This window comes from Nicotiana attenuata, unplaced genomic scaffold, assembly GCF_001879085.1.
Source record: "Nicotiana attenuata strain UT unplaced genomic scaffold, NIATTr2, whole genome shotgun sequence".
In the NCBI taxonomy this organism is placed as follows: Eukaryota; Viridiplantae; Streptophyta; class Magnoliopsida; order Solanales; family Solanaceae; genus Nicotiana; species Nicotiana attenuata.
In genome coordinates, this window is record NW_017670273.1 from 1,365,177 (window position 1) to 1,381,928 (window position 16,752).

The 16,752-nt window shown below is 35.6% G+C and overlaps 1 protein-coding gene across 1 annotated transcript; it reads right to left on the reverse strand.

Annotated features, from left to right (window-relative positions):
- Positions 1–3,238: 3,238 nt before the first annotated feature.
- Positions 3,239–7,260, reverse strand: LOC109237090 (NAC domain-containing protein 7-like). Its single transcript, XM_019403349.1, has 4 exons — positions 6,969–7,260; positions 5,037–5,225; positions 4,674–4,945; positions 3,239–4,173 (listed from the first exon to the last, which is right to left on the reverse strand). The coding sequence occupies exons 2-4, from the start codon at positions 5,194–5,196 to the stop codon at positions 3,598–3,600; spliced, it is 1,008 nt and encodes a 335-aa protein (XP_019258894.1). The 5' UTR covers positions 5,197–5,225; positions 6,969–7,260; the 3' UTR covers positions 3,239–3,597.
- Positions 7,261–16,752: the final 9,492 nt, after the last annotated feature.

Genomic DNA, 16,752 nt, shown 5'->3' on the forward strand with positions numbered 1-16,752 from the left:
ATTTATCACAGTACTATTACAGAACGATTGAAATAAATTTACACAAGTATTTGATTTCCGACAGTTGTTTATATTCCTATTTATAGGCTAAGTAAGATGTGCTGAATTTACTAAAAATTGATCAGTTGACGATCAAAAAATGGATTAATCACGGAAAATTATTGGACGCAGAAATATTTACAGTGTTTCTTTTTTCTTATGAGAAGAGTAAACGAAATTATGAATGCAGGACAAAGTCATTTATCGAAAAGAGCATATATAATAACAGTCACATGGGAGTTGTCGATGATGTTAACTTAATTTACACACAAACATAACTTCCAAGAACCTTAATTATGATCCCCCAGGTGCTCATCATCTTCATGTCATGCGTATTTACACACCTATGGTTTTGACTCCTAGGGTGTGTTTGGTATGAAGGCCGAAAAATATTTTTTAATTTTTTCATGTTTGGTTGGATTAAATATTTTGAAAAATATTTTCCTTATGAATTCATTTTCCTTCAATTGGAGGAAAATATTTTCCTTATCAAGAGAAGGGAAAACATTTTCCAAAACTCCTTCTCAACCTTCCCACCCTATTCCGCACCCTTACCAATCCACCTTACCCTACCCCCTCTCTCCATAAAAGTTTTTTTTTTCATCCCCCACTGCCCCCCACCCCCGCACAAATTTTTTTTTCTTTTCTTTTTTTTTTTACTTTTTGTTTTTGTAATTTTTAAATTTATGTTTTTTCGTTTTTCTGCACCACCCACCCCTACCTCCTCCCTCCCATCCCCATCCCACTGCCCCCCACCCCACACAATTTTTTTTTTTTGTAATTTCAAATTTCTGTTTTTTCGTTTTCTGCACACCCACCCTCCCCCCTTCCCCCCCTCCCCCTTGGGGAAAAAAAATATTTTTTCTATATATTTTCAGTTTTAGTTTTTTCATCTTTTGGTTTACAATTTCGAAATTTTACAAGTTCCAAAGTTATGAGTTCGGAGGTTTATGTGTTTGGAAGTTTACAGGTTTAGAAATTATAAAGTTTACGGGTTCCAAAGTTCCGATTTCAAATGTTTAGCTGTTCGGAAGTTTATGAAATTTATGGGTTCGGATTAATGTTGTTGGTTCGAAAGTTTATGGCTTCATGTTTACTGTATCTAAATTATTTATGAATATTCTTGAGAAGTTATTTTCCTTAATTTGCACACCAAACACCGAAAAATGAATAAGATTACTACTTGTTTTCCAAGAAATTTTTATTTTCCGTTATAACAAACACACTCCTAGAATCCGCACTTTTTCAGACTGATTGACTTAAGATAATTCTTCTTTTCATCCTAGGATACCATTCTATTGATTGAAATATTACTACTCTCTCTCTCTCTCTCGGTCAATGAGTTGGGAAACATACTTAATGAGTATGCTTTCTCGAAGAATATTTTCTTACCTTTGCTTGAAAAGGACTTCGAAGGTCGAAATTATCGCTAGCAGACAAAGCCATGTCCCAATTAGTCGGACTCTCTCTACCTTTTCATGGTATTTAGTCCACAAGATTTTCTACAAACAACTCTGACTTAGCTTCCCTTTCATTTTTCTCTGGTTTATCAGTTCTTCAGCAATTTAATTTCGGAAGATTTCTAGCTAATGCATGTTCCGAAAAGGTTTATGTAAGTATCCAGCTCTTTTTTCGTTTGGTATATTCCTGAAGATAATGTTCTCGTTTTCAAATTTCAACTCTCAGGAGATTTTGGTAATTAGGCAAATATACTTTAGAAAAGGAACTGAGACTGAGAGCAAGTTTCACCGTTTTAAGTATTTGCTTACATCTGCATGTCAACATGTTGGAAAAAGACCATCTCATAAGAATGTGTTCATCCTCCTTTTTTTTCTTTCTAGCTTTTCCCAAAAAGGAACAGAGAAGAAGAAAAGGAAAACCTTTTGTTTGAGACGAAAGCTTCTACTGTTGTTGTTGTTGGTTCTTTTGTCTAAATTCTATGCATGCAATATAAAATATATTACACAATCAGCTCCATTTATAAGTTAATTAATTACTGGTAATTCCTTATGATAAATATTACTCGGTACAACTTACTGTAAAAAAGTCTTTCCATCGTCGATATGCATAATATAAATATTTTTTTTTTTGTTTCGATAAAAAGTTGTGTAATTTTTGAGGGAGTAGTAAATTTGAGTAAAGAGCTCTGATCATGTAGTAGGAGATGTTAGTGCTATAGCTGGAATTCATTATTCTTCAAGCTACATAAATGTCCTTTAGAGCTAATGATAGCATATATAGTGGCATGCATAACTTGGACTTTAATTAGTGGTGATCTTTCTTTCTGGTAAATATTTCAGAGTATTATCAGATTCTTTTCTTTTCTGTCAAGATTGAAGAACAACAAGTATTTAAGCAAAGCAATTGCAGTTCAAGCTGCCAAGAGTACCGATGAAACACAACAACTGGATAAGTCTCACCTTCAAAGTTACGTTAATATATTCTTGGGCTGATGGACCGCAAATTAAGCCGGAAAAATAAATCATTTCTTTTCCAAAATAGTTTTTTTTAAAACCAAAGACTGACTTAACCAATAAGCAATGCATGTTTATATTTGCAATTGTTTAACCATATATAATGGTTGCCATATAATCATATATAGTTAAACTTTAACAAGGAAATCGGTCTACTTTTTCTTAAAACGTTTGAAATTGGTTTTTATTTTTAATTTTTTTAAAATTATACGGTCAGACCTCTCTATAACAGCACTTCGCTATAACATCCAAAAATATTCGGAACAAATGAGGCTGTTATAGAGAGGTTTGACTGTATATAGGGAGTAGGAGAAGGGAAACGAGTGATAGGAATTATACGGCGGGAAATTGAAGCCTCACAAATAAGGTGAAATTTGGGTAGCCAACCTATTGAGCTAAGATCAACATGCCTCTTTTTTATCTTCTAACGAAACAGGTTAGAGGACTCCCGTAGGAGTATTTTGAGCTCTCATTTTCATCTATGTCGTCTTTGTTCTTTAAAAGTACTTATGGGTTGTCTTTTTGACACCATATATTGCCAAGTTAATTAAGCCTTTTCTGACTTTAGGCATGGAACTCAATAGTCCAGTTTAATATTTACCCTTTACTCGTGGATACAAAAATTTTCCTAAAGAAAGTCAAGAACTGAAATTGGAAATTAATCTCCCATTCAGGACCTTTTGGAGTTCCTTTAACTGGATGAATACCAATATAAAATAAATTCAAAAAATAAAACACGGATATTATTAGTCTAATATCACTACATAATGTAACATTTAAACACATTCGAAATATCCACTGGTTTACATAACCAAAGCAGTAGCTATCATACCATAACATCGATAGCCATGCCTGACAAAATGAAAATGCTTCAATTACATCTCAAGCAGCTAATAAAGATGGCTGCATATATATAATTCACCTATTCTTTCATCATGTTCTCTTAACTTAATATTAGTACAAGGGTCATATATATAGTACGTAGTATTATTATGTACAAATAATACTTGATATTTAGTCAACAAATAAGTGTACTTCCTATGATGAGTATTTACTTGTCTTAAGTAGGAGGATTTCATTTTAATTACTTCCACAGATCAATCTGAGAAGAGGAGGATGCGGTTGAAGTATTTTCCGTAGCTGCTTCTTGCTTGTTCAAATTTGAGTCATCGGCAGCAGCCTGCAAGGTATTTGAGTAATCATTTTCCTCCTCTTGGCTAAGTTGAGAAGCTACAAATTTGTCAAGCACTCGCCAATCCATCACTTGATCATCTCCAACTAGTTCATTAGTATTGGTACTAATATTGTTGTTGTTGTTTCCATACTGATGCACATGATTATTAACGTTAATCGCAAATACTGGCATTGAGCTGCATGGAGGTGGTGGAAGAAACTTAGGACTTTCTAAAAGAGGAAGTTGAAGAAATTGCTGATGATGAGGTGGAATTTGGTAATGCAAATTATCCAGCTCCTTCTTGCAAGGGTAATTAGGATAGTGGTAAGTGAGGCCAGAGTGAGAGTGTTGTTGCTTTGGGGAGTCCATGTCCGGCATGAATGAGACTTGATCATGATCATACCATATTGGTGACTCGTACTCACTTTCTTTCCTCATTGTTGCTATTCTCTTCTTGAACACTCGGCATACCACCCATCCTTCTTCCTGTCGTTGTTTTACAACAATCAATCAAACTAGTACGGTTTTTCCAAAAAGCCTCACATAACTAGCTTCTTTTTTCTATTTTTCACGTGGGACTTTATGCGCGCAAACCCAAAAATAGAGGTTAAAATGCACTGTTACACAGTCATGTAAAAGAAAATTCTTCAAGGAAAGTGTCCAAATAGCCTTTGGGGGAAATAGAATGATATTGCACAAGTCCAAAAACAATCATTTGATTGTGTAGCTTGTTTACTGGAGTTATTGTTTGATTTGCTTAGGAGGACTTTGCATGTGGTCAACCAAAAGATATGATCTAATTAATAAAGGATCAGCCTGGTCTACTAAGCTTTCGCTATGCGTAGGATTCGGGGACCACAAGGGTCTTACCCCGCGTTTCTGTAAGAGGCTATTTCCACTGCTTGAACTCGTAACCTCCCAGTCACATGAATAATTCTAGATGTAAAGGCATAAGGTTTGAAATTACACAAAATAGAATAACTTGCCTGAGGAGCACCATTTGGATCAGTCTCAAGTCGGTATTCATGCATTATCCAGTCAGATTTTTTACCATTGGGAGCCCTCCCTTTGTAAAATACCAAAGTCTTCCTCATGCCAATCAAGTCATGCTTGGAATATATAGCTTTGTCTCTTCCAGTTGCTTTCCAGAATCCTGCTGCTGTTGCTCTATTTGTTCTTGTACCAGTTGGATATTTTTTATCTTTGTGGCTGAAAAAGTACCATTCATTCTGTTCTTCTGTCCCTATTCTGCATAGTTCTATATTCAAAGAATTTTTCCCCGTTAGATCATTTATATTTTGAGTATATGAGTTATTGCAAATTTATTAATTATATTTTAATACTAATACCTTGAAGATCCCATGGTTCAATCTTGTAGAGGTCCACATCTTTGATAACATCTAGGTCAATCCTTCTGGAAGTAATTTTCTTCCTGAGGTAATAATCTACAAGTTCTTCATCAGTTGGATGGAAACGAAATCCAGGAGGAACATGTGAAAAAGAATTCATGATCTTGCAGCAATCAAATATTGTATGACCTGCATGTATATTCACAAAAATAAAAGAATATCAGCTTTCAGTACTTACATTGAAAGCTTGGTAAGGAGATCAAAGTGCAGACTGAAAGTTTCTATCTAGTTTCTGATTTTTAATATTTAATCCCAGATTATGATATATTTAGTGGAGCACAAACAAATGCAGTCACTTAGTTTCTTGATCAACCAAATGCTTGGAGAAGTATGGGAGTGCTGCAAAATAAATTTGGAGGTCGACTCCTTGTTTCATTCAACTTGGGCATGCAATTAATTAAATCTCTTAATAACACGGCTCGTATTCGTTTCGAAATGTAGAGAAAAAGGTGTATGTGTTATAAAAGTGATCCTAATTTGATAAAATTGTCCATAAAATATTAAAAAAAACTATCAGGATTTGCTACTATAGTAGACTTCTTGTCGAACAATTACCATATGGTGTGTGTTGTGTTATGTGTGTAGTGGGTGGGGGGGGGGGGGGGTATGCCTAGTTCTACTTGATTCCAATTAAAGAAATTGTAGACTCTCTCTGTTTCAATTTAGATGACATTTTTTTCTTTCAATGAAGTAGTGTTTAAAAAAGAAGTGATATTGGGTAGAAACCATCAGGGCATTTTTCAGTACTGAATGTTTAATTCTGCAAAATGAGGTGACTTCAAATTTTCTAAACAATTAGAGAAGCAGACATTAATTACTCTTTTGCTTTCAACCAAACTGCAGTGCTGTTTTTCTCATGATCTACTTACAACATTTCATCGACACATTGAAATAGAAATCGCTTATCTTAACAAAGTCGATTAATTTCTAGCAAACATTATTCAGATCAAAGACCAATTTCCCTCACCCCTCACACTACAAACTGCGTGGACTACACTTTAAGAAAGTCCAACAAAGACAATAAACAAGATATAATGACGAACTACATGGAGAAAACGGAAAAAAGAATATTGAGAAAAGGGAAAATATATAAAGCAGAAAATTAGATAGTAATTTACGACGAAGTCTATAACTCCTTTAAATTCGACATGAGAAAATGCTTGATTGAAATAGATTGCTTATTTTCTTGGAAAACTTTGTTGATTTACATCGAGTACTCAACGCTTCTTAAGGATAGTTATAATCTAATCCAAGGAATGAAACAGTATCCGCATGAATATTTTCAGGTCCACATTTTAGCAATTACTGTCCTTTGACTTTATTTTGCGTCCAGATCAGAAAAAGAATATTAAGGAAGATAAATTCTTAGTAGCCTGGTATACAAATGGGACTACTATTAATGTTATTTTTAAAGGATAATAGTAGGAGCAAATACAGAAGTAGGATCTTCAACTATAAATCTCTATTTCCGGAGTACGTACGTGCGTGTTTTTATCAATCAAGGATTAATATAGCTGTTAGTATCATTTACCCCCATCTCTAAATAGATTATATATAACGAAGCATATGATAGTGTTGGAGTAACAATAATAATCATTTAGCATGTAATATCAACGGAGATACATGAATATGAAAGAAATAGCCAAGAATGAGTGTTTCTAATTATCACAAGATTACCAGTCATTGTGTGAAGAAACCAACAAGCACATTCAATTCCGAAAAAACCCACAGTAAATTGAAAAGACCACATTAACCAAACAGTTAATTAATTCCTGCTATTATAACTTAATTATATAAGCTCATTAATAGTCACAAATTACTTATAACAAGCATAAAGCTGATAAAGGACAAGATCTCACAGGTGGAACAAACCTTAATTTTCAAGTGCACAGATCTGAGCAAAGTCAATTTTGAGCAGAGAGGAATAGGGTTTTTTTTTTCCTTGATGAGGTCAGAAAGTACATGTAAAAGACAAGAGACAAGACAAGACAAAAAGACTAAAATAGAAAAAAGAGAAGAGTTGAAAGTTTAATCCTCGGGAATTGTGGAACTCCAACTTGGTCGCTCTTCGGACCAGATCCCGAGGAGAGGAAAGTTAAGAAGATGACAAATGAACGAAAATGGAAAAGGGCTCAAGGGAATGGAAGAACGATGAACTAATAGGGTTATATAAAGTCACTCCACCCAACAAATAGAGAGAGAGAGAAAGAAAAAGCCCTAATGATGAAGGATAATGTAATAGAGTAGTAACTAGTGATAATAGCTCAAAATTTAATTGATCATATGTTGTCATTTTCTGTTTATCTGTATTTTGGTTTTCTATTTGGTGTTCGGTATCTGCTTTGAGACTTGACTAATCCTATTTCGAGTAGAGAAATCTCTTTTTAGGGGTAAAACGTTCCTACAAGATATAATACCATATCCATGACTCGAGAAGTCGAACCTGAAGCTCTGATTAAGGACCGAGAAATATTTATCACTCCACCGTAATCTTTAATAGTCATTTCTGTTTCTCTCGCTTAGCAGAATTGTTGGGAAAGCTTTTGGGCGCCAAAAAAGGTGGCAAAAAATTTGGCACACAGCGTGTGGGCAACTGCCATCTCCACTCACCCACCATTGATAATGACTTTCTTACTATCTTTTTCCTTTTCTTTTCTTGGTTGTTTTTAGTTATAGTCATAGAGAGAACAATATGGAGGAGAATATTTTGTTTCTGTTTGAATGTCACAAAAATAAGAGGAAATAATGAGAACAGTTCTATGACAAAGAAAGGAGGGTAAACGGGGGATTTCAAAGAGAGTAACGGCACCAGACTAATCAGCTTAATTGAATTTGCACAGGTGATCTCCCGAAAGACCCTAAGAATTAAGGAACCTTATTGAAATTGATTAATTCCAAAATATGCAAGTAAGAAAAGAAATCAATCTTATTTTGGTTTTATTCATTACAGTGATGACGTAATGGAACAGGATATGTTTCAGGAAAAAGAATTTTAGGATTGGACAATATTCTCCTCATGCATGTCTAAAAGAGGTAAATAAAAGGTGGCCCAAACAATTCAAACCATGGTCATTCTCCTTAGTCCCTACCCTTTCTTGTTCCTTACTGACATTACTGCCACTTGGGACCAGCTGAACCAACGAGCTAACATTCTTTCACCTCTTGTTCTTCTTTTGGGGAGTATCCGGTACTTGTATTGAGACCTAATTAGATTTAATAAATTTGCTTCCGGAAATATCATATTAAGGGGCAAAATGATCCCTAATATATTTGATTTCATATTTCGGATTCGAACCCAAAACCTCTAGTTAAAAGTAAAAGAATACTTACTATCCCACCACAATTTGTTGGACCTCTTGTTCTCGCTAAAGACATTTCATGACTACGAGGCATAATTTCACAGCAGTAACAAAAGAACGTGCATTTCACTATGTCCAAATTGGCTTTACTTTTCTCTTTTCTTCACCTTTTAGGTTCTCCCGTGGATAGGGTTTTGTAACTGAATGCTAAAAGTTTAGACCTTTTCTTGTTAAGTTTGAAGATTGATTTAGCTGTATGAACAAAGCGGCAATGATTCGACTTAATAACCGATAGGGAATCATAACGATGGGAGTCTGTTAATTATGGTCTTAAGCTCTCTTTTTCCCCTTTTCCAAATTTCAAGTTAAACACCTCAACTAATTTACTAATGAATTCCACCTTGCAAAAGAAACAAGCTTAAGCTAAAATTATTAAAGTGTACCAACAAAAATAAAATTGCAAGTCTCTCTAGATCTTTTTAAGAAGACACAAGGCTAAAGACAAAAAGAAAACACAGTAGAAATTGCAGAAGAGGGAAGACATAAGCAGCAGTAGATATTGGGTATCAAGTTGAATTACCATATCAAATATACAAATGTACGAGACATGATTGAAGTGAGGCAGTTTTTGTTGTTGCCCGTGACTAATACGCTTCCTACACCACCACCGACTGTAATCATTATACAGCTCTCAATATGGCTACTTATATATGTAAACCCTATACTGTTTCAGCTGATGGAGAGTCGTGAAACGGAGCTTGAAGCCCGTTGCCGTTTTGTTTCCTACCCTAAACTTATTACCCTCTTAACAATGGTATTGACCCCCCCAAAAAAGTAGGAACCACGCGACTTACTATTATGCTAAAAATCACATGATATTAATCAAGTCAGACAATTCCTTCTTGATCAGGTGAAGTTCTTGCTATTGGAAAATCTGAACTCATAAAGAACAAATTTGAAGGTGTTTTGGTATAATTTGAAATGTTATACAACAATAAAATACTCAGTGTGATTCCCCAAGTGGGGTCTGAGGAAGATGGGGTGTACAATGACCTTACACCTACCTACCTTATGTGAGGTAGACATGCTTCCGATAGACCTTATAGTTTAAAATGTTTTACGTAGAAAATAATTCATCGCTAAGTTTTGCATATTTGGATGCATGATACATACATGAGAATAGTGTTCTAGGCGATACTTTTAATTTCTCTAAGTTTAAAACAGTATCTAAGTATTGGTTGAAGTATAATCGAGTAAAATTTTATAAGACATTAGTAAAAACATACGATGCATACTCATAAGTAGCAAAAATCATCTTCTCCCTTTTACTGGAAAACAACGAAAATACATTCAAGAAATAAATGAAAAAGAACATGTTAGCTAGTTAAGCCAAGTAAATAATGCGGCGGCTTGAGCTGGTAACGAGAAGGAGAGATAAACGGGGTAATGACAATTGGGTGGAAAGCGGGACCCAGGGAAGGAGAAATGATGGGGTTGTTTGGAGCCCGTTCACGTTGCGGCTCTACAGGGTCTAGCGTGGGCTAGCCAGCATCATTAAGCTCACTACTCCCCTGGCTCACCTTCTGCCTTTGCGGGTCCCCGTCCCGTTACTACTCCACCAAAATATATCACACGTTCCAATTTTGTTACGTTCCCATTTCTTCTCCATTATATTGTTATTCTTTTGGTCCTATGATGATACTATTTGCACACGGCGAGAACAATTTGATTTATCGCGCAGTAAATAGAAAAAAGTATTTAATTTATATAACGAAATAAGTGAAAAAATTGTGTGTTGCACCAATGCAAAGATATATTTAAGTCCACGGGAAATTTATATTTACGGTATCGTGATCATTTAGTTATCCTGGTGTCGTTATTTGATGTGATAAAATAATATTGTGTGACTTTGTGTTAAAGACACATAGTTATGTAGGAACCATTCGCGAAGTTTACCCAGATATTAGATAGAAAGATATGTCAATTTTAACTTTTGGATAACCTTATTTTTAGGTCAGGAACCAAGAAGAGGTACAGTATATGTACAATAGCTCCATACGCATGCAACTGCTCATGTACATTATATTTATATTTATAAACCATTACATTTTTGTGCATGCAATTCCAGAAACAGACAGAAAAAAGAAATTCTGTATTTGATCAAAAGTTTGCGACATGGATGACACACGTCTTATAGTTTTTATGACCTTTTTGTTTGTATCCAGTAATACAAGATATCAGACGAGGAATCACATTATCCTGCATTCCTTAAATCTATGTAGTGAGTCGTGCAGGTGACATGTTTAAATTAGGACCATACATTAGGATTCTTTTCTCCTCATCGATAGCCAGTCGGGATGCTATCTCTCTTCTCCTTTGTTACCCAATCAGTGGCGGAGCCAGAATTTTTATTAAGGGGTGTCAAAATATATAAAAGTAAACATACCAAAAAATTAAGGGGCCGGGAGTCAACACATAGTATATATACATATAAATATAGAATATAATTAACAAACCATCAAAATATGGAATATAATTAACAAACTCTTTCTTTGATATGTATACTTAAAACTATACTGAAACTCTTTTTATTTTTTTTTATAGCAGGTTACCTAAGGATAATTTTATCAGTTTTTATATATCTATATATATATATATATATATATATATATATATATATATATATATATATATATATATATATATATATATATTTTAACAAATGTAAACATCGTAATAGTCAGCAGGAGAATAATATGACGTATTACTTGGTGAAGAAGGACCAGGATATTTGAAACATTTTAATATAGTTTATTTGTATCTGTTTTCCCCAATTAATTATCTAAATAAACTGCTAACACATATTTTTGTTTGCTGTAGGTGTTAAAATAAATAAATAGGGGTGTCAATGGATATTTAAAAATCGATTAAATATACTGAACTGTACCTTATCATACCGATTTTTAGTTTTCTTTTTATAAAATTGTAGATTTTTATGTAAATCTATAATTATTACGATAATTAGGGTAGATTTTTGTTTTATGAAAATAAATCAAAAAAAATACAGAACCATACCGAATAAATTTACATGAGAAAAATATATGTATATATTAAGTTTTAAAATAATAAAGCATTAATTATTTCGTTGGGATTTGGAATTATGAAAACAGTTACAAGCCCACAAGTAATTAACTCAAAATCCTAATTCTCAAACATCTTATGCTACTCCTATTGAAATTAAATTATTCTCAGCATATTCACTAGCAAGACGCAAGGTATTCTACCGATTATGAGTAGAAAACTACAATGTATTGAATATATTTTCTTTCGTATGATTTAGATTTATTTTTTTAAATATTTAATCTTTTATAGACTTTATTCTTAAGTCCCAACTTGGTTAATATCTTTTCACTCGCTGTAATTTATATATATTTTTATTTTTGCTCAGTTTCTTTTAAACTGCTATAGAATAGTTGATGGATCTATACTCTGGCCATCTTTCATGTTTTCTTAATTCATCACCTTTTAAACAGTAAAAATGCCTTTAGAGTTTTGCGATGTCCTATAAAAGTACATAAGTTATTGCATTCTACTTCTACTAGTGACTTTTACATGACATTAAAAAAATAAACAAAAATTAAGCGAATCGTACTGATACCGAATAGAAACCGACGTGATTGGGATAGTTTAAAAAAGTCTAATTTTGATTATACATAATTGGATAATCGAAAAATTGATACGATACAAATCTTATAAAATAATGACCGAACCAAACCATTGAACACCCTAGTTTTTTTAACATATAAACGGCTAAACGCACGAACATACTCTTAAGTCTTAACATTCTGAAAAAAAGAACTAATTCCTGCCCAAAATTTGAAAACAATAAAATTAAAAGAAAAGTGACAAAAAACTCTTGCTTCTATACGGGTAGGATGGAACGGGGTAGGACCAGATGACGTGCATATAACATATTGCTTCCGTTCGGTTTAATGAGAACCCCGTAACTGCTGACATGGCCCCGTTTGGATGGTCAAAATTAACCGCAACCAATGCTATTGCGGGGAACCAAAAAAAAAAAAAAAACCAATGTTATTGCGGCAGCTATAATACTTCTTTGGGCCCTACTTGAGGCTCCTTCATAGCAGGACTACTCAACTCCCCTACATACTCGGAGGAGTTCTTTTCATATTCTTCAAGTGGGCTGTCCTTGGGCCTTCTTAAAAAATAATGAGATAAAATAAAGGAAATACTTAAAAAAAGAAAAGAGGGGAGCAACTTTTTTTTCTTTTAATGAAGAATAAGAGATTTTATTGAAGAATATCTGTGAGTAGAATTCTATTTATCCCTTGATTCTCCTCTCTGAAATTCTCCGTGATTCGAGGGCTTGAGAAGCATCTTTCTCAAATGTAGGATGATGCAGACCTCCTTGTGATGTATTTAATCGCCAAGAACGTCGAGCAACACTTTGTTGTTTGGGGTTGATCTCCGGGAAGAACTCCATTGATCACTCCTTTGTTGAAGAACTACACACTTGATGATTGATCTATCCATTTGTGGATGCCTTCACCAATTGCATGCGGAATGCTCTTCTCCAACTCTGAATGAGAGATAAGCTACTTAGAAAATGAGAATTCATGTTCATGACTTTTTTTTAATTTATAGGTTACACCCTTGATTTTTTTCTTGAAACATTTACAGCCAATTTGTGTTGACGATCAAAACCCCCATATTGATTCAAAGGAAGATGAAGAAACGAGTAAAAATAATAAGAAGAAGATGAAGGAATAGACAGAGTATTTTCGGAGTCTCCAAGGAAGAAGATAAGCTTATGTCTGAAGGAGATCTATTTGATATTCATTTTGAAGAATACACGTGTCAAGATCAACACCTTTTGATTCTTAATTATCAAATTCATCTGAGACATTGGTCTATAAAAGGAAGAATGAATCACAACCATTGATTCACAATGTTACACATTTCAGATGGGAATTTCACACGTGGATAGCACATGCATATAGTACATTGTAAAGGAATAATTCTATTAGTTAGTTTTCCCAATAGCCAATAGGATTTAGTACAAGTGTATAGGAATTTTATTTACACTATTTTGTATCTATACATAGATTTGTATAAGAGGACCAAGCTGTGAATAAGAAAATACAGAGAAAATTTCTCAAATCAATCTCTTTTCTTTCATGGTATCAGAGCAGAGTTAAGCTCGATCCATTCACAACCCATCTCAAAATTTTATCTCATCCTTTCTTCTTATCCATTTCTGGACTCAACCATGACTGGTACTGAAGCAACAACTGCCATAACAGCATCTGGATCCACAACCAGTGCAGTCAACAATGACTCCAATCATCCCTATCAGTTGCACTCTTCTGATACTCCAGGTATGGGGCTTGTGAGTGCACCATTTGATGGAAGAGGCTTTCCAGGATGGAAGACGTCTGTCCTCATTGCAATTTCAGCCAAAAACAAACTTGGATTCATCAACGGATCTGTTGTTGAACCAGCAATGGATGATAAAGAATATCCATTGTGGAGTATGTGCAATGACATGGTCACCTCTTGGTTGCTGAATTCCTTGACCAAAGAGATAGGTGACAGTGTTATCTATTCAAGGACTGCTAAAGACCTTTGGAACAGCCTGGAACATAGGTTTGGGCAGTCTAGTGGAGCAAAATTATACCACATGCAGAAGGAAATTTCAAAGACATGTCAAGGAAACAACAGCATATCAAGTTACTTTACCACACTTAAAAGACTGTGGGATGAGCTGGATTCTCTTAATTCACACTTAGGGTGCAACTGTGCATGTGTTTGTGATGGTAAGAAGAAGATGGCCAAGTTTATGGAAGACCAAAGAATCATACAATTCCTAATGGGTCTAAATGATGCTTATGCACAAGCAAGGGGAAACATTCTCATGCTTAGCCCCATGCCTAGCATGGATCAGTGTTACTCTCTCCTATTACAAGATGAGAGCCAAAGAAAAATCTATATGAGTCCACAATATCCAACTGATGGGACTTCATTCATGGTAGGATCACAAAACAAATTCTCACAGAAAACCAATCTAGTGCAAAGAGGGTGGAGTGCTCAGCAAAAATCAGGAAATACACAACAACACAAGTCTAAGGCAAAGAAGTCTAAGTATAATCCTAATGTTACTTGCAGCCATTGCTCAAAGACAGGACATGTAAGGGCTGATTGTTACAAACTTGTAGGGTTTCCAGATGAATTCCAATTCACCAAGAGTGGAAAATTTTAAGGAACAACAGTCAAAACAAATGCTGTAGTCACAGATCAGCAGACTGATGGAAAGTGTTTTGAGGATAATGAGGGAATCCACAATAGTCCTGAAGGTCCTGTACATCAGCAAGGATCTGAGGTCTCACCACAATCATCTCCCTCAAGGATGCCTTCAACACCTACTGCTAATAGCCCTCCTTCTTTTAGAACCACACACCTCTCCCCTCACATTTCATCTGATCCTACACCACTCCTAGATGAATCCTTAACTCCTCCACTCACACCTATTCAACCAACATCCAGATATGTCATTCCCACACCTCCACCACCTGTCAGAAAGTCTGACAGGATTTCTCAGGCACCTAGCTATTTAAAAGACTATGTGTGCAATGCCATCATTCTCACTCATCTCACAGATTCCTGTTTCACTCACCCAGCTACTCCTAAGGTTTTCTCTTTTGGGGCCTTATCTGCTACAAATAGACAGCTAGTTCAGTCCCTTTCCAGTATCTCTGAACCTAGCAGCTATGCTCAAGCTTGCATCACCCAGGGTGAGGCTGCCATGGAGTGCAGGAAATTTCAGCCTACAGCTGAATCACACCTGGGAATGTGGTGGATTTGCCTCCAGGAAAGAAAGCTTTGCCTTGTAAGTGGGTTTACAAGGTAAAGCACCATTCAGATGGCACTGTGGAGAGATTAAAAGCTAGACTAGTAGTGAGGGGGGACATTCAAAGGGAAGGAATTGACTACTTTGAAACATTTTCACCAGTGGTCAAAATGACCACCATAAGGTGTCTTTTAGCTGTGGCTGTGAAGAAAGGTTGGGAAGTGTCACAACTTGATGTGAATAATGCATTCCTCCATGGGGAATTGCAAGAGGAAGTCTATATGAAATTCCCAGCAGGTGTTACTCCACCCCAACCTAATCAAGTTTGTCTCTTGAAAAAGTCTCTTTATGGACTAAAACATGCATCTAGACAGTGGTATGCTAGACTTGTAGGAGCTTTGAGTTTTAAAGGGTACTCTAGTTCTCTAAGTGATTATTCTCTCTTTTACAAGCAAAATGGTGATCTTGTGTCTATACTAGCAGTTTATGTGGATGACATCCTATTAACAGGGGATGATGCAACCAAAATTCAACACATTACTGGTTTTCTCAATTCAGAGTTCAAAGTGAAACATTTGGGTGCTATTCACTATTTTCTAGGGATGGAAATACTCAGGGAAAAGCAGGGTTTCATTGTCAGCCAAAGGAAATTTACCTTAGAGCTGTAGCAGAGAGTTCAATTCTTCAGGTGGCAAGATTTCTTCACCTCTTGATCCTTCCATCAAGCTTCAAGCGAATTTAGGAACACCCATGGCTGACCCAAGTCTCTATCATCACCTCGTTGGTAAACTCAACTACTTGACGAACACTAGGCCTGACCTCTCATTTGCTGTTCTCTCTCTAAGTCAATACATGCACCAGCCTTGTTCTTCTCATTTCTTGCTGCTCAACGAGTCTTGAGATATTTGCGCACAGATCCTTCCCAGGGGATTCTTCTGTCCTCTTCTCCTCTTTTGATTTGCTGGCCTTTTGCGATGCTGATTGGGCTGCGTGTCGTGATTCTCGATAGTCAGTCAGTGGGTTCTTCATTACGCTTGGTGGTGCACCTATTTCCTGGAAATCCAAGAAACAGGCTTCAGTTTCCTTGTCATCTGCAGAGGCTGAATACCGGTCATGCGTCGAGTAACTGCTGAAATTACTTGGCTTGTTCGCCTTTTGGGAGATCTGACTGTACAGCCTACCTTACCAATCCCTATTCATTCCGATAGCCAGGCAGCGATTCACATCGCTCGAACCCTGTCTTTCATGAGCGAACGAAGCATGTGGACCTTGACTGCCACTTTGTTCGTCAACAATTTCTTTCTGGTTTAATTTCTCTATACTTTGTTCCATCCGACTGCCAACTTGCCGATCTAAATTCACAAAAACCCTTTAAAATCCTGGGGGGGGGGGGGGTTTTTTTCTCTCATCGCCATATCTGGGCAAGCTGGGGGTTCATTCTTTCCCCTCCATCTTGAGAGGGGATGTTGACGATCAAAACCCCCATATT